This window comes from Bombus pyrosoma, linkage group LG11 (assembly GCF_014825855.1).
Source record: "Bombus pyrosoma isolate SC7728 linkage group LG11, ASM1482585v1, whole genome shotgun sequence".
NCBI lineage: Eukaryota > Metazoa > Arthropoda > Insecta > Hymenoptera > Apidae > Bombus > Bombus pyrosoma.
This window is the reverse complement of record NC_057780.1, coordinates 1,847,379-1,868,204: the sequence shown is the minus strand read 5'-3', so window position 1 is coordinate 1,868,204 and position 20,826 is coordinate 1,847,379. Positions and strand designations below refer to the sequence as shown.

The 20,826-nt window shown below is 31.6% G+C and overlaps 3 protein-coding genes across 10 annotated transcripts; 2 read left to right on the top strand and 1 right to left on the bottom strand.

The window, feature by feature from the left end:
• Positions 1–237: 237 nt before the first annotated feature.
• On the bottom strand, positions 238–10,557 carry LOC122573246 (C2 domain-containing protein 5). 3 transcript variants are annotated; one of them, XM_043739341.1, is made up of 16 exons: positions 9,891–10,556; positions 9,485–9,759; positions 8,873–9,270; positions 8,673–8,813; positions 8,380–8,596; positions 8,181–8,300; positions 4,558–7,163; positions 3,872–4,024; positions 3,614–3,782; positions 2,736–3,531; positions 2,351–2,668; positions 2,059–2,257; positions 1,814–1,983; positions 1,603–1,728; positions 1,378–1,524; positions 238–1,306 (listed from the first exon to the last, which is right to left on the bottom strand). In XM_043739341.1, exons 3-16 carry the CDS (start codon positions 9,240–9,242, stop codon positions 1,220–1,222), a joined length of 5,619 nt encoding a protein of 1,872 aa, XP_043595276.1. In that variant the 5' UTR covers positions 9,243–9,270; positions 9,485–9,759; positions 9,891–10,556; the 3' UTR covers positions 238–1,219. The 3 variants fall into 3 exon arrangements, with proteins under 3 accessions (XP_043595276.1, XP_043595278.1, XP_043595279.1); XM_043739343.1 differs by lacking the exon at positions 9,485–9,759 and having other exon boundaries at positions 9,891–10,557; XM_043739344.1 differs by lacking the exons at positions 8,181–8,300; positions 8,380–8,596; positions 8,673–8,813; ... (1 more) ...; positions 9,485–9,759; positions 9,891–10,556 and adding an exon at positions 7,305–7,410.
• Positions 10,558–10,688: 131 nt separating this feature from the next.
• On the top strand, positions 10,689–12,673 carry LOC122573256 (iron-sulfur cluster assembly 1 homolog, mitochondrial). Of its 2 annotated transcripts, none has more exons than XM_043739373.1 (3): positions 10,689–10,793; positions 11,489–11,542; positions 11,838–12,673. In XM_043739373.1, the coding sequence occupies exons 1-3, from the start codon at positions 10,710–10,712 to the stop codon at positions 12,090–12,092; spliced, it is 393 nt and encodes a 130-aa protein (XP_043595308.1). In that variant the 5' UTR covers positions 10,689–10,709; the 3' UTR covers positions 12,093–12,673. The 2 variants fall into 2 exon arrangements, with proteins under 2 accessions (XP_043595308.1, XP_043595309.1); XM_043739374.1 differs by having other exon boundaries at positions 10,779–10,873.
• Positions 12,674–14,369: 1,696 nt separating this feature from the next.
• On the top strand, positions 14,370–20,811 carry LOC122573253 (BRCA1-associated RING domain protein 1-like). Of its 5 annotated transcripts, XM_043739370.1 has the most exons (12): positions 14,370–14,831; positions 15,073–15,138; positions 15,433–15,500; positions 17,197–17,374; positions 17,756–17,944; positions 18,172–18,325; positions 18,414–18,500; positions 18,567–18,763; positions 18,949–19,173; positions 19,269–19,378; positions 19,449–19,567; positions 19,640–20,811. In XM_043739370.1, exons 4-12 carry the CDS (start codon positions 17,304–17,306, stop codon positions 20,012–20,014), a joined length of 1,527 nt encoding a protein of 508 aa, XP_043595305.1. In that variant the 5' UTR covers positions 14,370–14,831; positions 15,073–15,138; positions 15,433–15,500; positions 17,197–17,303; the 3' UTR covers positions 20,015–20,811. The 5 variants fall into 5 exon arrangements, with proteins under 5 accessions (XP_043595305.1, XP_043595304.1, XP_043595303.1 ...); XM_043739369.1 differs by lacking the exons at positions 14,370–14,831; positions 15,073–15,138; positions 15,433–15,500 and adding an exon at positions 16,612–16,873; XM_043739368.1 differs by lacking the exons at positions 14,370–14,831; positions 15,073–15,138; positions 15,433–15,500 and adding an exon at positions 16,612–17,063.
• Positions 20,812–20,826: the final 15 nt, after the last annotated feature.

Here is a 20,826-nt window from a genome sequence, read left to right as displayed (position 1 = left end):
TACTATTCAACGATTTTAATCATTTATTAACATTTATCAACATTTAAAATTATAATAAAGTTGTTGTATAACATCATCTTTTTCTCCTCATTAAGAAGCAAAGAAAATACAGGATGCTTTAATATCAAAACGTAATTTAAAAAATGTTAATATTTAATTACACGACGATTTTATTTAATCACATTGTAACAGAGGGATTAATAATCAATAACTATGTTAAAATAAAACACAAACACATTTTACAATGCACATTTATCACGTCGTTTAATTCTCGCAGAATAAGCGTTAAATCGATAACAATAAATTAGTACGACTATCGACAAACAACGATCAAATGTAAAGGATTGGAGACACATGCATAACAATCCAAATACACAGGATACTTCGTAAGCCGTACTCCGTCTCGTAATCTAATTATGTACATTTTACGTAGCTTTGAATTTCGGGAAAGATATTCCCCAACCATAGACAAAAAGGTCGTAAAACTTGAATTTCTGTCCCGTAACGATCAAGATTGTTTATATGTATATCCTTCTCTTATTCTAATATCTGCAAAATTATAAACAAATGTTTACTGGCAAATTCATTTTTACGAGCCAGCAACGTCGACTGTTATCATCCTCTAAAGAGAGCGAACGCTTATCCACACTAATATTGATCATCGCACTTTCATCTGTGTCTGAACTTAAGAAATGTCTACGTCTTTCTTTTTTTGTTATTGTTATTGTTATGTTTTGTTGTTAACCGAACGAGAAATGGGATTCCATTCAGATATCCGAATCATACAATTTGCCTCCAACGACTATCTACTTCGTTGGACAAAAGAATTGTTCGCAAATTTTCTGTGCAATTTCCAAGGCACCTAATCATCGAAGCAGCATTTAGAATTCTTTAAAAGGCCTACCTAAGACCGTGCTGAATCGAACATGTGCGTCTTGTAACACAATTATCGTTTTCGTTAGAGAAAGCCGCCTGACTAAATTTACGAAATTTAGCAAACTTATCTAAATCCATTAATCGAATTCTAGTAACTTATAGTACTTATACGCTAAAGATTCGAATATTTACAAACCCTATCCTATCACAGGATTGTAAGATAAAAGATACGATCTGTCCAAAACGATTAATGGAGTTCGTCGATCAACGAGAAGTCAAATCTCCAACGTTGCTTCTCGGTGTGCGGTTGTAGCTATGGAGGTGCAGAATGTGGAGGTTGGGGTCAGCAATTTGAAACACCACAGTGTTTTTCGTCTGTGAAATACGATACAGATACCACATCTCCACCGACATTGATCAAACATTGACCCTAAAATACAACTTTCCCTTAGCTATATCCCATCAGTCGAGCTCACTAAAGGTTAAAAAAATTATACGTACTTGGTTTTTGTGCGGACTGTGGAGGAGTACGCACTTGGTCATAAAAAACGCTACCATCGCATTACCACCCAAGGCCGTAATATGCGCGCGAACGATTGCCAAAACTTCCATCACAAAACTGTGAGTAAATCCACTCAGACCACCATTCTGTAATAGGTAGAAGATTATTAATTTTCGTTAATTTGTTATTTTTTATATCCGTTCGTGTAAAAAAACAGTACTAACTTCTCTGATGGATGTGCTCTCACGAATGAAGAAGAAGTTTAAATTTCCTAGATACCTTTCTATGCGGCCACCCGGTAGATAAGACAGAGGTGTTATATCTACACCGTACCTTCCCTTTAAAGGCACCTGTTCGTTTTAATTACAATTTATAATCAAAATCGTCTCAATCACATGCTTCATAAGATAATTCTTCTCGCATCGAAACACTTACATGTTTATGTTTACGTGTTGTAAAAATCTTGGATCGTAGTGGCGAACGAGTCCGGGATTTCAGCGATGGCGCGTGAACTAGGGTAGTTGAATTCATATTACTGCTAGACACATTATCCGACGAGACTTCCGTATGATCCACGTCAAGATTAAAAATCATATCACTATCATCTAAATATATAATACATTTTAATTAATAAACACTTCGAGTATAACAAGAATTTGTAAACAGCTTATGGTGCCCACCTTGTCTTTTAACTTGGTCTTTACTAGCAGAATGACTTATCAGTTTTTTCTTAGATTTATTTATTTTTACAGGATCTCCTAATCCAAGAGCCATACCAATTACTGTGAATTGTATTTCATCTGGCTCGGGAAGCGCCAACTTAAACTGCATGTCACAGAGCGCACAGGGGATCATTCTTCTTAATTTAAAATATACAGACTGAAACGAAAGGCCAATAATTTTATTTACAATTAAATTAATAATGATTTTATTAAACGTAAATTAACGATTGAAAACTAAATGCAACGGTACCTGAAGTAATCTAGCAAAATATTTAGAGGGCATTGATGCAAATTGTCCAGCGGGAATTTTCGTTCTCGAAATTTGAGTAAACATTTGCAAATTCCTCACGATTTCCAAATCGTCTAAACCAGGAATCGTTTGAGTATTTACTACGTGGAAATCCTCCGGAGGCCTATCATCCATCAGCAACGATATTCTATCCATATCTTCGATGTCATCGACTTCTAGCACACAAGTATCTCTCGGACCTACGCTAAAATCTAAATCTGGGAGATCATCGTCCGATTCATCGGTATCAGAAGTTGTGACACGTCCATTTTCAACGTCCTATAACAAATACATAAGTTGATTATTGATTATTTTCAATTTCAAAAACGATCAATAAAACACCTACCGCAACAGATTTGAGCCGATAGAATTCTCTGTTCTGTTTGACTGTTTCGACTAAAGTTTTCTGAATTTCAGCTAATTGCTCCTCTTTATGCCAAGAATTTCCAGAGGCAATTTGTGGAACAGAGGGTGTGGGTAAGGCGGTTAAAAATATAGCCGTACCCACAGCCATACCAATGATTAGCCGTTCACCAACAGAAATCTGTAACTTCAAGCCAAATATCGAATTCATTCCTTTGACTTTTAATTTGTTTAAGAGTAAACTATGCAATTCGTATTCTAAAAATGGTAAGCAATCGGATATCTCCTTGGCATTTAATTCTCCTCTGAGATCTTTCTTGGTTTTACACGCGGTAGCTTGAATGATGCATCCTCGTCCGGTCATTAATACGTTTTCTGGTAACTCTATAGTAGTGAACATCACATCCGGTACTCTGGCACGTTTGCATATGCCGCACTTTGAGACGTTTACACGAAACGGAACACTCGCTTCGTTGTACGGTAGATGACAGAGACTGCATTTACTTTGAAATTGGACATCTCTCTCGTGATCTCTACTCTCTGACATATGCCTTACTTTACAGGTTTGCATAGAAGTTGGCACAGACGTATCCGTATCGCTTTTCTCTTCTTTTATAGGTGCAGATTTCTGTTGAGCTTTCTCGCGTTCTACTTCCGTGGCATTAACACCGGATCCAGATTGTGCTTTGCTAACAAAAACATTGTCTGCATCCTGACTTGAGCTATGAAGATTAATTACTGCTGCAGTTCCATACGCATTTAACACGCAGACATCATCGCTACAAGAAAAAGAGTAACAGTAAAAAGCGTAAAAACAATGTTATTATAAACTACGTTTAAATGTCTTATCCTAATTTTTACCAAATACTAGTTTCCTCTTTGTAACCAATCACTACGTTACACGCTAATGCTCTCGCATGCGATCGAACTTCCATTCTAACTTCTTTCCACCAGGCATCACGACTCTCCGGTTCTTCTAAATTGCTGATCCTTTCGAGAAGTTTGACTGATCTTGAGCTTACAAGACCACCTGTCTCAAAGTACACGCTTTATGATTAAACTTTGCGACAAAGTCGTAAATAAACGTAAATTAAGATATCTAAATAATGAAATGCTTACCGATATGCAAAATAAATCCTGGCGGGTACTGTTGCATCGTAATAAATGGATATTCTAACATTTCAAATGCATCTTGATTCATGGTTCTTATCACAGCAGTTGACGTTTTTAGTAATCCAGTCGTTGATCTATCATTTGCTCCAAATGAGTTGCCTATAATGTACATTGCACTTTCTATTTTCGTTACAAAGAAATAAATTAATCTAAGAACAAAATATTTATTGAAACGTGTATTGTAATTACATGTCATAAAGAAAGAATGTCTCATAAAGTGATTCCTTGTTCAGCAATGTAGATATTCAGTAAGTAATAAGCAAAGAAGGAGATAAAGAAAATAATTTTTCAGGAAATGATACTCTTAATCATACATAAATTAAAAAAGAAATTACCTAGAACCATGTAGGATCATCATGAAATATGCTATTTTTGTTTCAGGAATTTCTTCTTTGCTGGCTATAAGTCACTTTATGAGGCATCCTGTAATTTGAATTTTGACCCATAATAAATCACCTGCAGATCAATGAATTTCGTGAATAAAGTGCGCTCGTAGCACTACATTAAAAACAACTCCAATTACGTATATTCACGAGTCATTCCAAATTGATCGAAAATGAATACGTTCTACATTCTCTATCTTAACTTAAGTTAGATAGAGATGTAATTAGCGTATAATTAAGAAAGCTCACCTTTTGGAGTAATGCTCAAATCAGAATCACTGGATCTTCGATGCAACGGGGCAGTGGGTTGTGCCTTAGTCGTCGGTAATTGGCATACTTTTGAAACCATAGGAGGAACAGCCGGAAGTGGATAAGACGGACTTAGAGATGCCTCATCTTGTTGCCTATGATCGAGGGAAGGAGGGGACACGCACGAGTTGTAAGTCATATTAGCAGTGTTAGTAATATTAGTTAATTCATCCTGATCTAATGCCTTTCTTATATTACAAATGCTATGACTCTCATGTACCGCATGATCTACAGATGTGTATGATGTCGAATGGTTAGTATCTTTTGGCTTTAGTTGATTCATTTCTATGGTGTTACTATCATTTTTAAACGAATCGCTGCTTTGTGTATCTAGAGTTAATTCTTTCGCAGCAATCTCGTACGTTTTCAGATCGACTGTAGATCTTTTGGTTATGAAGTTATCTCTCGAATAAAACGACTCAGTTGTTCTGCATAAATGTGATCGAATTAGCGTGTCGTAGATGATTACACTCTCGAGAGAGGAATTGTAGGACGAGGTGTCAGGTGTACGCAATGTTGGCATGGATTCGCCTAAAGGAAAATCTTTAGAGAACGAGGACACACGTGTAACTTTTGCCCATTTGTGATTGTGGTGATGTTTTCTCAGAAACTGATTATGCAAATTCCGATGTAAATTCCGAGGATTAATATTTCTGCATGCTCTATCTCGTCTTTTCCTTCTAAGGTGACCATCGTTGTTGTTATTATGATGAAGCGGATGCACCATCATTTTCGTGTCAATTATTCTGATTAAATCTAACATACGACGTTGCCTATTCTTGTGAATTACATCAAAAGTTTCGTTGCACGAAGATTGTAATAAACTTTCGATGCTAGACGATGTTTTCGACATAATTTCTGACGTTAGTTTATTGTCCAGATCTTTTCTTGAATTTGACTCTGCAGTAGAGAATTGATACAGTTGCAATGATGGAAGTGATCGTGTTAATAAAGTTAATTTCAATGCATTGCCCTCCTCTAATCTTTTAGTACGTTGCTTATCTTTGAAAGAGTCTTTCAAAGTGATTTCATCTACCTCATCGATCACAGAAGGAAATCTTTGAAAGAAATCTCTATCTATCCGTCTAGGTATTGCTATCGTATCCTTACTTTCAGTTTTACTTGCACCTTGCAACAGAGAATACGCCGAGATAGATACTTCACAATCATCGGCATAAGATGATTCATTATCCTTCATATTGTCCACATCATTCAAAATATCTTCCGAAGTAGGTTCCCTTATTACAGAAATTTCATTACACTGTTTAAGTTCGTCACATTTTTCATAGTCAGTAACAAGAGCAGTTAATTTTTTTGCTACATCAATAATTGAAGAATCCGATTTCGTTTCTTCTACAGAATTTTCTACAGGCGTACTCGTCGCGAGCGGAAGATTGAAGTCTTGTGAATTTTCACTACTTTGCCGGCTTTGTAAAACTTTCCCACCTTCCGGATTTTTATCAAACCCTGCTGCTGCTGTTTGCGGATTAGCTTTCCTTATTTCCGAACTTGCAGCAAATTCGAAATTAAATGTCAATATTTGATTCATAGATAGGCATTTAACAAGTGGAGGGGATGTACTCTCTTCGTGAAGAGGACACGTATCGCTATCTGTTCCTTGTGACCTTACTTGCGTTGGTTTTCTTTTTAATGAAGGGAAAGTATCGGCTCTACGAAGTTTCCTAAACTGATCGATTACGTTCAATTCTTCGTCGGTTGAAAATTTTGAATCGTTTAAAATATTATAACTAGTACTATCAATTGATGATTCGTTCGAAAAACCGTTAGAGCTAGATGTGTTTTCTTCGAACGAAGAATCGTGTTCCCTCTTCATCTGTTCTTTCGGGGTTACGGTATAAATTTCACCTTTAAAGTCATCCTTATTTGTTCCCTTTTGGATAGCATGTTCATCGATATTTTCGCGTTCCATCGTATTATCAGACAGAGAAAGGGCTGTTGATAATTCATGATCTTCCTTAACATGCTCCAAAGGAACATTATGTATAGACTTTATTAAAAGGGCGGCAACTCCTTCTTTACTGTCCTTAAGTGCTTTCCCTTTCTTTGAATATTGAATACTTCCAACGGAAGACCTAGCTGAACTATTTAACCAAGAAGTACTAGATTTACTTTCTGTATCACTTGTACTAAACAATCTCCTCAAATTTTTACGGACGTCCAATATATTTTTGCTTTCACCTCTTTCATCTTCCAACGCTAGCATCATTCTTATGGACGCATCTTGAATAATGGATTCAGTTGAAGTTGGATATGAAACTGGAATTCTATTTAAATTATTCGTGCCTGATGACTTCTCAATAGTTCTTACGTCGCGTAATTTACGGCAAGGACATCCAGTCTTTGTTATAATTCGCCGAGGACTTCTAGATACCTTTGAATGATGTGGAAAATCATCCTTTACACGCGTGGTTTGTGTACTCGCAAACCGAGGATCAAGGATATGAGTGGAAGTAACGGGATATAACGGCATACTCTCATCGAGTCCTGTACGTTCCTTTTGTGCTTTGTGTTGTGAAAAGAATGCCCTATATTGACACATGCAGGTGGATAGAAAGAAAAAGGCCTAATTAGTTTGTATATAAGAATTCTCAATATTTTTCATTCAATTAAAGATCACTAATCTTTTTTACTATCAATGATCAAAGTTGGATGCGCGTGTAGCGTACCTACTTATTTCCAGTCTATCGCAGTGCTCCGTTTTCTATACACACATCGTCCTGGTTTTAATGCACGCGCATCAGACCTCGATCTAGCTTCTACATACCGGGTGTCCTAAAAAAATTATATACTGATTAGAAGTTTTATAAAGTATTACCGTAACTTTTGTAGTCTATATTTTTACGCTAACAAACGCATCAAAAAATGAAACGTTTCTCAAAATAAATAATAAATAGTAGGTAAACGGAATATAGGGATAAAAAGATTATAAAATATTTATATCTTTTTATGTAAAAGTAACAATTCCAAAGAAATAGGACACCCAATGCGTAGAAGTTGAAATGAGATCGAATACGTTTGAAATATGTGGTACACTATGAATGTAAAATGGTTAAAACCTATTTGGTTCTTTTGTATGCAAACGCATCAAACTTTAAACCATATATTTGAAAATAAAATAAATACACATTATCAGTATCAAGTACTTGTTGACTAAATGTTAATGTTTATTTTTGAGTAATAAAAAGTTTAATTAATATTTTATCGCCTACTAGAATTAACTAAAAAAATTAGTAACTTTTTAATTGAAAAATAATAGTTTGATTTCTTTTACATGCACTTAGTTACGAATAAGCGGTATAAAAATTCGTACTTGTACAAAAAATGTGCAGTAGGACAAACTTCATCTCTCAGATTAAATAATCAGCATTATAATTCACAACACAGAACACTTCAATATATTTTTAGTATTACTAACATTGTTATATTAAAAGATACTTGGTAAAAAATTTAAGAGTGTAAGAATTAGGACACGATTAACGCAGAACTGGTCTATAAAAGATTAAGCTAAATGCGATATAGTGAACAGTATCGTATATACTTACTCTTCTATATCGTCAGATGAAAAGTTCAAGGTATCCTGCAATTTCACAAGCGTAACGGCTGTACCTATCCCCCGTGCAACAATGCCAGATTCACCTTCCAGGTCAAAATTTTGTAAATACCTAATTATGATAATGATAATGAAAATAGTGTGATAAAAACTTCTTCAATCAACATTTATGCATTATGTCTGTAATTTACCCAATAACAGCGTTTCCACCAAGGTCTAGAGCTTTCAAGCCAATTTTCCTTTGAACTTCCCCACTTAGTTTAAAAAATAATGTTTGCCTCGCCTCATTTGAGGCTCTGGGTGTTCTTATCTTATCAATCCATTTGTATTCAGGATCATCACTAACAACTAATTCTTCTACAAAACCGTGTATACTTTGAGTGTGATATCCGTGAGGTATATTTGGTGCTGAAAGAACATTATGCTACATATCAAATTTAAAAGAAATAATTTCTAATGTTTGATAAATATTCTGTATATTTACAGTAAAAAAATTGTACTCCACAGGAAGATTGTCTGAATTTATTAAAATCAGAAAATAACTCTACTTTAACGATAATATTAACTTCGCCACGAATTCCATGCATTGTATCATACACTGGTATCCATCCAGTCATAACAGAACCTAGAATAAAATCTTATTAAATTTGTTTGAATGTTCTACCGTTAAGAACAAATACGCACCACTCTGAGAGCCAGCATTGGTATTCATTGCGGCCTCTAATGTCCAGATATTCTTAACTGTGGGAGGAACACCAGGCAACAACAATGGATTTAAGTTTATATAAACTTTGCCTATTGCATCGTTTGCAGAATAGGTATCATGGTCCATTAATCGGATCTGCAATGGCTCATCCTGCAGTTCAGAATCATCAACTTCGAACCTGTACCATTCTGAATTCCATTGAGGATTGAGCGATTTTCTGCATACGTCTGTTTTAAACGTTGTATTGCCAAATTTTAATTCGACGTATGCATCCGTCGTATCGCCAGAACGATCCATTACTGGCAGATTGCGACCAGCCAATACTTTTACTTTTATCTTCCCTGGCATCCTGACGGATAACTACTTTAATAAAATCCTGCAATCAAAGTATTATAATTTTCGCAATCATATAAAAAAAATTTGGCCAGTATGTCATCATCTTTTATACTAGTAACGACACGTTTATTTGTATATGTAGTAACAGCGGAGGTTATGTTTTAAAGAATTTTATTTCGAGGAATATGTTGATCTATATGAAAACTAATTTTATAATACGTCGTAATCACATTTCCAGGAACAATAATACTTACTTCCGTCAAAACAGTTTATGAGTTTTAATACACGTTTTCGCAACAAATTCATTTGACGTGCAAATTATTATTTGTTACATTAGTACATAAAACTTCAGCTCAGCTAATATATATCAATGTTGTATTAATCATTCTAATGTAAATTATTTAAAAGTCTATTAAGTAATGTTGAGCTGACGTTTGTTTATAGCCATAACTTCCAGGTAATGCATTACGTGCTTGTTATCTTCACAGAAAAATTCTTCAGACACATTAACATATTTATTTCACACATTCTATAATTTATACAAAATAATATATAAGTAATGCGTTTACTTATAGAAACGAATAAAATATATAAATTTCTACGAATAGTACCAACTATTAATTTTATCGATTACTTTATTCTCGTTAATATTCAGCTTACCTATTATTTTACCAATAACGTTCGAAATCCGAATATTATGATTATGTGATAGAACATTATAATTGGAATTGGATAGCGTCCAAATTATTACTCTTTACAAAATTCGTATGGTTTATCGCGTTAAACGTGAAGTGCGATTTCAAATTTCTTCTATATCGCATACTTCTATTTTAGGTTAAAGGACATTGAGAAAATGATATGTGCAAACTTCGGTTTGAAATTTATAACTTTATTGCCCGCTGAGCAATTTTAATCGATTATAATGATCGTCTTTGTATGCAAGTAGATTAATGAAACTTATATTATTACGTTGATTCGTAACAGTTCCCATTTGCCATGAGAAGTGAAAAAGGTTATTCGATAGTTGTTTGTTACCTTTCGATTGATACTTGATACCTACGTTGTACTATATTCAATTTACCCAAGTATTAAATAAAAGATGCAATTACAAATTAAATACAATCTTAATCTTTTCTCTCTGATGTTATATTTATTGCTACCCTTATTTGGGATAACCTGAACATATGTCGAAACAATCTTACAGAATCGACTTTACTATATTGAAAATTGTAGTCTACCGGTGCGTAGAAAATTCCTCATTGTTTGTTACTGTAATTTGGCAGCATTTGGTCCACTGATGCATGGAAATACATATGTATATCAGCGATTCAGTCGATGTCAATCGTCAATCCTAAAATTCTGTATTCTAAATGCATCTACTATACCTATGTATGTTTGCATGAATATAGTTATATCATTCCTTGTACATGCATATATTTTACATGTGTTCAAACGCAGTATCAACGTTACGAGATCAATATGGCTTCTTCCGTAGCTGCTGCAGCTACTGTTCGCGCTGTCAAAGGTAGAAAAATACTTGCTACACGAGCTGCGCTTACGTTAGTAAGTGAATAATTAACATACACACATATAAATATGTGATAGTTTTAGATTATTGGTACATGGTTAATATTGCTACGAACGTATGTATATTTTGAACAATGAAAGGTTAAGATTAAGTTTTCAATCTATGTTGATATTTTGATGTATAATTCTTATTCTTAAAATCAATGTTATTACATATAATAACACATTGAATACTTATTTATCTTCATGGAAATTTCCATGATTTTAGCTGTTTATCATTTTCACAAAACAATAAAATATATGTATCAATAATTAGCTATTAATTTGTGGATAAACATTTCTTTTTGTAGCTATGAAATATCTTATAAAAACTTTGTATAGTGAATATTAAGTTATTCTCTATTATTGAGTATGTAAACATGTATAATTTGACTTTGTATTACCATTTATATTAAAAGTTAAATATAATTACACAATGCGTGACTTAAATATAAGTAGCAAAAAATATTTATAAATATTCTCACACTTGCACTTGAATTTTGTTTTTATACACATATATCGCACATTATATAATTAATTTCAGCATATTATTCCATTCAATAGAATATGTATTCATTTTTAAATTGTGAGAATTATAATCTTGTATCAATTTGTTTATTTATAAAAATATTTGCCATTTCCAAATAAGCAAAGATATTTTAGATTTTCACGCTGTAATTATTTTATTTCAGACATCAAGTGCGGTAAAAAAAGTTAAGGAATTGTTAAAAGACAAAAACGAATTTGTGAGTAGACAGTTTAACCTCTACTTTAATACCTTCTTATTTATTATAAAGTAACTAAAATACTGTGTTTATTTTAAAATAAATTTGTTTTCATATATTGACCATTTCAATTTTAAAGATTTGAATATTGTTTCAATTAAATACTAATTAAGCTGATTTTGTTCCAAGAATAATTGTTGAATTATAAATTGTACAAAATATTAATAATTGATGTAAAATATTTTGTAATATAAAATAGCTGACTTTTTAGAAACAGATTTTTTTTTTATTGTGTAAAAATTACTTCCTATTTCAGATCGGTTTAAGGGTCAGTGTGAAACAACGAGGATGTAATGGTCTAAGTTACACTCTTGATTATGCCAAAGAAAAGTGTAAACTCGATGAGGAGGTTGTTCAAGATGGAGTTCGCATTATGATTGACAAAAAGGCACAGTTGTCTCTGCTAGGTACTGAAATGGATTATGTGGAAACTAAATTAAGTTCCGAATTTGTTTTCAATAATCCAAATATCAAAGGGACTTGTGGATGCGGAGAAAGTTTCTCTGTTTAGTAAACTTAAAAAATCGTAGTTAATGCAGACTACTTAATTATCACAAATTTTGGTAAAATATGACTTCACAAAAAAATAAGGTATAATATAATATAAACAAAATGTTTTACAAATCTCTATTGGTTCAGATGTATAGATTTACATATTACATTATTTTGTATACTGTAAATTAGATTTGGCAATATTATATGGCTTGTTATCGCGGTAAATTCATTTCATTATCTTTTTTCTGTTTAAATAATAAATTTTGTTGATTATATGTATACGTATATCTGTATACTATATGTGTACATATATAATGAAAATTAATCGATTATTAATTCAAAAGATTATGATTCCGATATAAAAACATCTTTCAACATTATTGACGTTTTCTTGTAAAATATTATTACATGCATAAATCGTATTTCTTGATAAATTCAACGAATAGATAAAATATGTGAGTTGTATTATAGGAATTATTGAATGTTTATAATATTGTATATTTATTTTGTGACTCAGTACTGTATATAGAATGCTTCATATGATATGTATACATTTATAATAATTAATATGAAATAATATCCTGTTTGTTACAATAAGTCTCCTATGAAAATTTATATATCATTCTGCATCGTACGTGTGTACTTTTGTATTTCGACGATTATTAGTATTATATGCTATACGTATTTATTAACAGTAAATATATGTGCGTGCATATATGTACATATATGTACAGCAAGATTTATAAAAGAATAAAATAATGCTCAAAGAATATGACAGTGAAATCATAAAGCGTAATAAAGGCACTGTTCGTTCAAACTTTATGCGGTGATTTTGACGTTGATGTGCTTGATTCATTTTGATTTATTGAGGTGTACTAGTAAAGTAAACAATTGCAAGACATTGATAAATCGTGTTAAAAACTGTAAATAGTTCAATTTTAACATAAAATATATTTTCACGTAATACTAACATATTGCGTATATTTGTCCGGTTTTACCAATAATAAAAAAAAGTAATTGTTTTGAACTATTACATTTATTATAAGAAGAAGTCTCTATTAGGATTTGGACCAATCTCCTTCGGATCGGCAAAATGATACCGTGTGCCTTTTTTCTTTAAATTGTATTTTTTGTCAGCTACTTTTATTTTTGTCAATTATATTATTACATTATATAAAAAGATACAAAAGAAATTTATCTACACTGCCGAATGTAAATATTAGCCTATCTATTTGTCATATTTTGTCAATATCGGCGTCACTCGTGTAAGACATAAAAGCTTTTCATTAAGAACATAATCTTATTCGTAATTGTTACTGAACATTGCCTTATTTATGTTTTCTGTTCCTCAATTTCATCAATTTGACTATTTGAATACGATAAATTTGCGCGCGCTCGTATATACGAAAATCGAGCGCTCCTATTGGCGCAATATATTGCGAAGTCAAATCGAGCGTGGCTATTGGCGCAGAATATTTTCAAAGTCAAATCAAGCGTGCCTATTGGTACAGAATATTGTCAAATAAAATTGAGCGTTTCTATTGGCGTTCCTATTGGAGCGTTCGTATTGTCATTCAAATGGAGCCTTCCTATTGATGCGAAATATTGTGAAGGATCGTGTCGTGAGGTGTCATTGTACTCTCGAAAGTCGTGGAGCGAAAATTCGTCTCGTCGACCGTTACCTTATCGTTATTAGTACTTTCATTTCGACTTTATCAACATTTCTACACTTTTATCTGTTTCATTTAAATAGTATGTTCGTATTTAATCACTTATTAATCATAATCTTAGTAAAATTAAGAAATTTTCTTTCATTTTTATCGTTGACTGCGTACTTGACAAGTTACAATCGTCTATAGCTCATATTATCGATCTTTGAGGCAGAATTTGGGTTATATTGTTACTTTATTTCACTGTAATTGGTTTCATTATGGCAAATTAAATGGTTTATTATACATTTATTCTTGACTGTATTTCTGATGATTAAAATGATCGAAAATTCATATTACCGGCCTTTAAGGTAGACTGTGGATTTTATTATTCTTTTATTTTACTATAATTTGTTTAGTTATTGTAATATTATTGTAAATTATTGATTTTTTGTCATATTTATTTGAAATTGTTGATTTTCTTTTGTACAGATTATTGGCTGGTCACGTGACTGGAAAAATAGAGGTTCACATCACAGACGCCACAGGTGACTAATAATCGATAATTCGAACTGATACGAAATGGATGACACATTGATTAATAATCAATTCGTTGGTTTAGAAGATATTTTGCAATACATAAACAGTGTTTGAAATATTACACGTATATTCCTTAATATATACACACGTATATTTTCTTAATATGTATATGTAATACCTGTTTGTTGGTGAAAAATGAATGATAATCGGTATATAGTATATACGTTTCGAAAAACAGCAGTATTTCCTAAACAAACACTTCGCTCTCGCCCAATCTGCCTGTTAATACAACTTTTTTTCAAGGAATGTTTGTTATCGCGCGCAATGCGGTCGATAGAGTCAGTGTTTGCTGCATAATAATATTTTGTATATTTTCTAGAGGATAATAGCTTTTAATAATTATAAATTCAATTACAATACTTGTACGTGAAATTAGAGTCAGTGTGTTTGCCGATTATTACTTGGGCGGACGCGATAGTAGCCTTTCTTTTCTTTCCATTTTTTTTTTCAAACATTCGCTTTTGGTAGTAGAGTCGCAGGTTTCGCAAGAAGATACAGTCTCTTCTGTAAGTATTTCTGTATATTGTATTCTAATTTATTTTATTATTCGTATTTTGATCGAACCGTAATTAATTTCCATTGACATAAAATCTAAAAGTTATAATGTCGAAATACACAATAAAAATATTTAACATGTTTCAGAAATGATTAGATTATCATCATAAAATTAAAAAAAGAAATGGTTAAAAATTGTTATTTTAGCGTTTCTATTTTTATAGTAATTGGATTTCACATGTTTTGTTTCAGTTTCTCATAACTTTCACTTTTTCCTGCGCTACGGGAAGGACGCAGTGATGCTCCAAAGTTAAACACGTAAGAATCTTTGCATATCGTATTCAAATTAATTGTATACCTTGTTTTCTGCTTTAATTATTCATAATGAAAAAACAAGTCTGATTTTGAACTTTAATCTCAGAGTTTCAATTGTTACAGTAATTTGAGTTTACTAGCAATTTAACTTTTTTATTATCATTAAAGTTCAAAGTTTTTATAGAGTTCCATATTACATTATCTTAAATTTTTTACTGATTCATCACGTAGTTTTCAAAATAAATTATTCTCGCATATATTATTCATATATGTATAATAAGTCATATTTTGTTAAAGGTTTATCGCTCCTTCCTCTCCCTTCTGTTTCCTGAAAAGGATCTGGTGGGGCTTCAAAAGTCAAGAATGTAAGTAATTTTGTAATCGTTTAATTCTATTCCTTGCTACTTCTGATCCAGGTATTGTCATTAGAGATTTAACAGAAATTAATAGAAATCTTTCACTATTTCAAATTTTCAGCGATCTCCATGATCGTTGTTCATCCATGTACACTTGGATCAGCTTTCGCGATTTATATTTTTATTTCACCTTTGTAAGTTATTTTTTGGTTTGCGATTTAGAAAGTCTCGAGCCTAGATGTAAGTTTCAGCGGGCATCGCGCCCGAAGAAAAGAAGAGGCTACGAGCCGAAAGGTCCGGCAAATTGTCATAGAAGAGAGCAACTACTAATGGCTTTCCATCTTCTGGATCATCCAGAGAATGGAAAGTCATCCTCGTTACTACTTTGTTACTGTGCTCGCCTATAGTATTTGTAGTAGTATTAGTTGTGATTTGTTTGTTAGCCAACGTACATGTCGACCCATCGTCATGTTGGGCTAATCGCAGTCTTTGAAATTAGCGTTGCGAGTCTAAATTTCGTGTTGCGAAAAAGTACTGATTTCTGTTTGGATTAGCGTTACCATGGAAAGATGATCGCGTTTGCTTTAGCGTTGCGAATTATAAAATGTCGCGATTGTTATTAGCATTTGCTATCGTGAATTATTAGAATTTGTCGAAAAGTAGGATTTGAATTTGTCGCGTTTCCTTTTATTTAAAGGCGAATTAAAATGACACGTTAGTTTTGAATTAATTTCGTAGCGTTGCGATTTGTTACTATCGCGTATAGTTGAAATATTTTTTTTTCATTCATAGGTAGTAACTTTACATTAAAATCATTTTAAAATGTAGCGTTGCGTTGATTAATTGTCGCGTTCTTATACGTAGCGTTGCGTCTATGAAATACCCAAATTTCTTTCACTGGGATTGGGACATATAATTACTAATTGTATCATATAATATCATATAATTATGAATTATATAGCAAATAATATGAGTTAATTGGCTGCTATTTCGATCATGTTTTTTGTACTATTTCTAACTCTACTTTGTGTCATCGTACAAAATTGTAGTAAACAATTAATTTCTCTTTTTTAGGCAACTTACAATTAGTTTCATTATTGCGCGATTTTGTCATCGTTATACTTGTCTATCTCGAACAGAAAAATAGATATGAACTTTTCTGTAGAACCATACAATTAGATAGGTTCTTGTAGCGTGGAACTCGATATATTCTTGTTTATGCTAGTGTGCAACCAAACAGGATAGATCCCTAATTTTACGGGTTCTTGTACATGCTAACATCAATTAAACTCAGCACTTGGTTGCATGGTGCAGCACTAGTCCGGGAGCAACCAGCTCTATAAGCGTGAGCACTCTTATTTCCTCTCTGGTGATGTGAACAGGTGTGTGCTGTTTATTGTGGCGTAGTTCAACAGTTTAACTCCGTTTTCGTTTCAAGAAACAAAAACTTCTAATGCCTTAAAGAAAAGTGTTCTATACAATTGAAACAAGAAATGACATATATTTATATATATATATATATATTTTGATTAAACTTCGGTTTAATGGATATAAACGCGAGGATATATACACGTAACTTTTGAATTGCTGTGCTCCTAAAGTTCAAAGTTGTATTTTTTTAATTTTACACATTGAAAACTATTACAGTAATTTTATGTCCATTAGAATGTATTCTTCAAACTTAACAAACTCTTTAACCACGCAGGGAACTATAATTGGACTTAGTACGGTTAACATTCAATAGATGTTTATAAAAGGAATGATAAAGAAATTTCTTGAATATACGTATATGTACTGTAATAATAATTGAAAATGGACACTTCATGGAAGAACACTCGTGACGCTTTAAAAGACTTTGCAAATGTGTTGAAGTGTAACAAATGGTAATATTCTAATTAAAACAATTAACAAACTTATATTTATATTGTCTTTTAAATTTTCTCACATCTGTGTGTGTGCTGTGTTTGTGTGTTTTGTGTGTGTGTGTGTGTGTGCGTGTGTGTGCGTGCTTGTGTAATTTATATATATTTTATCTTTAAGTTCCATTATTTATTTACTGAATAAAGATAAAATTTGAACTTATTTTTACAATCTTATTAAAATTGTTTTAATATTACAATTAAAAAATATATCCAAAAATTAACATGCCTGATTAATTATAATAATACATTTCATATTTCTTACATAGTTTATCTCATATATTTAGCACTTTTTAAAATGTATAAACAGGTATGTTATAGTTTTTCTTACTTTTTTTTGTGTAGTGGAAATGAGCCAATAACTGCAACAAGATACACCAATTGTGGTCATTTCTTTTGCAAACAGTGTGTTGGGAACGATTCGCTATGTATAATATGTAAGACACCTGTACAACCCATTGAAATATGTAGCGATCATTTAATTGAGAGTCTTGTATCTCATTGCAATAATATTGCAAAAATAATACAGGAAAGGTATTATAAAAGTTAAAGAATAAATTTTTATATTTCTGTATTTGCATTCTTTAAAATATATTTAAATTGTTTCAAATATGTGAATAAGTGTATCTAATCTTATGAGACTTTATTAATATCTGATTATAGTTAATTCCAAAATTTTATACTAAATATGTCTTATACAAAGAAATAAAATTTTAATATGATATGTTCTACTCAATTTTAAATTAACATAAATTTAATAGAGATTTATGGAATGCAACCACAACTTCAAATTGGATACAGTCACCTAACAGAATCAATTCTACAGTATGTAATTTAAAATATCGCATACCAAAAAAAAATATCAATAAACAGAACAGTAAAGGAGAAACACAATTACATACTGCATGTTTGAAGGTAAATTTTTGATGCTCATATATATAATATAATATAATAAACAATTAAAAAATAAAACATATGACTAAACTTATGAAATGAACATTAGGGGAATATACAAGAAGATCATATAAAAGTTCTATTAGCTGCTGGTGCAAATCCAAATACAAAGGATTATAATGGTTGGACTCCTCTGGTAATTATTACATTATAAAATAACTTTTTAAATTGAATTTGAATAATGAAAATATAATTTGTGCAGCAAGAAGTCGTAAGTTATGGTCATACCAACATATGTCAGTTACTATTAGAATGTGGTGCATTACCAAATACACCTGGTGAAGGAAACAGAACAGCGTTACATGAAGCTGCTAAAGCAAATAGATTGTTAGAAGCAAAAATGCTATTAAAATATTCAGCTAATAAAAATGTGTATGATGATTATGGAAGAAAACCTATGTATGTGTTACTTAATATTGATTTATTAAACTGTCGAAGTAAATGTTCTATATATTATATACACATATGTTGATATTCTCAATATCTGTATAAAGTTGTTAGTAATATCATAGTTCTTATATATGTAAACTTCTCTTCTTATTATCATTTTATGTTTTCATTTCATATTATATGTTGTATTTTAGAGATTATTGTCAGCCATACAGTGAGATGTGGAATATTTTGAAAGATGAAAATGAATTGGATAATGTACTTGAAACCACCATAGATTTTAGTCACACTTTAAATAAATCGCTTTCCATGGCATTTGATATGGTTGTTATATATGTATCAGATTTACAAGAAGAGAATAAAAGACATCTGAATGAAATAGCGTCAAAGAATAAAATTAAAATTGTATCTAGATTTCAGTATGTTGATGATATTTTTAGTCATTTTATAGTATATAGTATTATATTACATCTTTAAATGTAGGAGATTATAAATATTACATAATATGTTGTAGATCATCTGTGACTCATGTCATAGTAGAAGCTAATAGTGAAAATATCGTACAACTGTCATATGACGTAATGATGGCACTTTTACATGGAGCTTGGTTACTTAATACCGAGTGTAAGTTTGTTTCTAGATTAATACCTTGTGTACAGTTATATAAATAAATTTTCATCTTTTATCATAAAAGGGATTCAATTAGGAATGGATATAAGTGAAATACTAAAAGGAGATTTAGAAATATTTGAAGTTAGTGGCACACCGATTAAAGGTATCCCAAAGAAAGCTAGAGAAAATGCACAAAAACAGGTAAAACTAATTGCAAACACATTGTACAGGAAAATTAAATAATACATTGAATGTTTTTGGCTATCCTTTTAGAATCCAGGTCTCTTCAACCGATGTTATTTTTATTTTGCATGGCAGTCAAAAAACGTTTATGCAAATGGTATACAATTAACAAAAGAGGCATTAATAGCACTAATACAAGAGGGTGGTGGGATGGTTTTGAAAAGAGAACCAAACCCAGAAAATATAAAGGACCAGGGATTATTTATTCCTTTTCACATTGCGAATGAACCTACTCATTCTTTATATAAGTGTACACATTATATCATATATGTACCAGAAAGAGATGAACCACGTATAAAATATAATATGCCTCATATAAAAACACTTCCGCTTATATGGCTAATTGAATGTATAGAAAAATTTACATTAATTGATCCATTGCAATTAGGTCTACATAAACTTTAATTATTAACACGTTTTGTGGCTATAATTGCTGTACTTGAACTAATGAAGAAGTGCTATTAGCTAGTAAAGTGTAATTTTTATATTGAATAGAATATTATATATTTTGATATAATTAAATATGTTAGAGAATTTGAAAAATGTGACGAATTATTTAAATATACTAAATTTTCTTGTCTGAACTTTTTAAGGAGACGTATGTTAATGTAGTACTATGATTACGAAGGATTGACCGTTGCGCAAAGAACGATAAATTCCAAAGGGAAATATCGTACGGTATCCCGTACATTTACGGGTAAAGTACCGCTAGTCGTGCACATATACTTACATACACATGCGGTGAGAAAGAGAGAACGGAAGAAAAAAGTTATAGGGGAGTGAGAGAGAGGCAAAGAGGAAGAACAGTGCGAACATGAAAGATAGGGAAAAGAGAGATTCTAATATAGTTGAGATCAGATAATAAGGAAAATCGAATATAAGTAAAAATTAATAAATTAGAGTATATATAAAGCAATAAATAACATAAGACAGTAATTAAATTTAATGAAAGAAAACCGAGTATAACGATCATAATCGGGATGATTTACGCCTATTTGTGTTATATGTTAATGCTATTACACTAATTTTATTAATAATATATGCTAGTAAATAGTTCATTCTTCATGGTTTGTAAATATACTTTGATTCAAAGCTGTTTGTTAATCTATTGTCAAAGAAGTGAGCAAGGTAAACAGAAAAGAAACATGTACATATTACGTATTACTAATAAATTGTAATAGCAGAATTGTTCATATTTAAAATATCGTGCATAAATA

Bases quoted from the DNA above. Each gene is read 5' to 3' on its own strand.
- LOC122573246 (XM_043739343.1), bottom strand. From the start codon at position 9,242: ATGCCAGGGAAGATAAAAGTAAAAGTATTGGCTGGTCGCAATCTGCCA. The intron at 1,984-2,058 runs GTGGGCACCATA...TTATATATTTAG, and splicing joins AGACCAAGTTAAAAGACAAG to ATGATAGTGATATGATTTTT. The intron at 1,729-1,813 runs GTAAGTGTTTCG...TAAAACGAACAG, and splicing joins CAACACGTAAACATAAACAT to GTGCCTTTAAAGGGAAGGTA.
- LOC122573256 (XM_043739373.1), top strand. From the start codon at position 10,710: ATGGCTTCTTCCGTAGCTGCTGCAGCTACTGTTCGCGCTGTCAAAGGT. The intron at 10,794-11,488 runs GTAAGTGAATAA...ATTTTATTTCAG, and splicing joins CACGAGCTGCGCTTACGTTA to ACATCAAGTGCGGTAAAAAA. The intron at 11,543-11,837 runs GTGAGTAGACAG...TTCCTATTTCAG, and splicing joins TAAAAGACAAAAACGAATTT to ATCGGTTTAAGGGTCAGTGT.
- LOC122573253 (XM_043739370.1), top strand. From the start codon at position 17,304: ATGGACACTTCATGGAAGAACACTCGTGACGCTTTAAAAGACTTTGCA. The intron at 17,375-17,755 runs GTAATATTCTAA...TTTTTTGTGTAG, and splicing joins GTGTTGAAGTGTAACAAATG to TGGAAATGAGCCAATAACTG. The intron at 17,945-18,171 runs GTATTATAAAAG...TAAATTTAATAG, and splicing joins GCAAAAATAATACAGGAAAG to AGATTTATGGAATGCAACCA.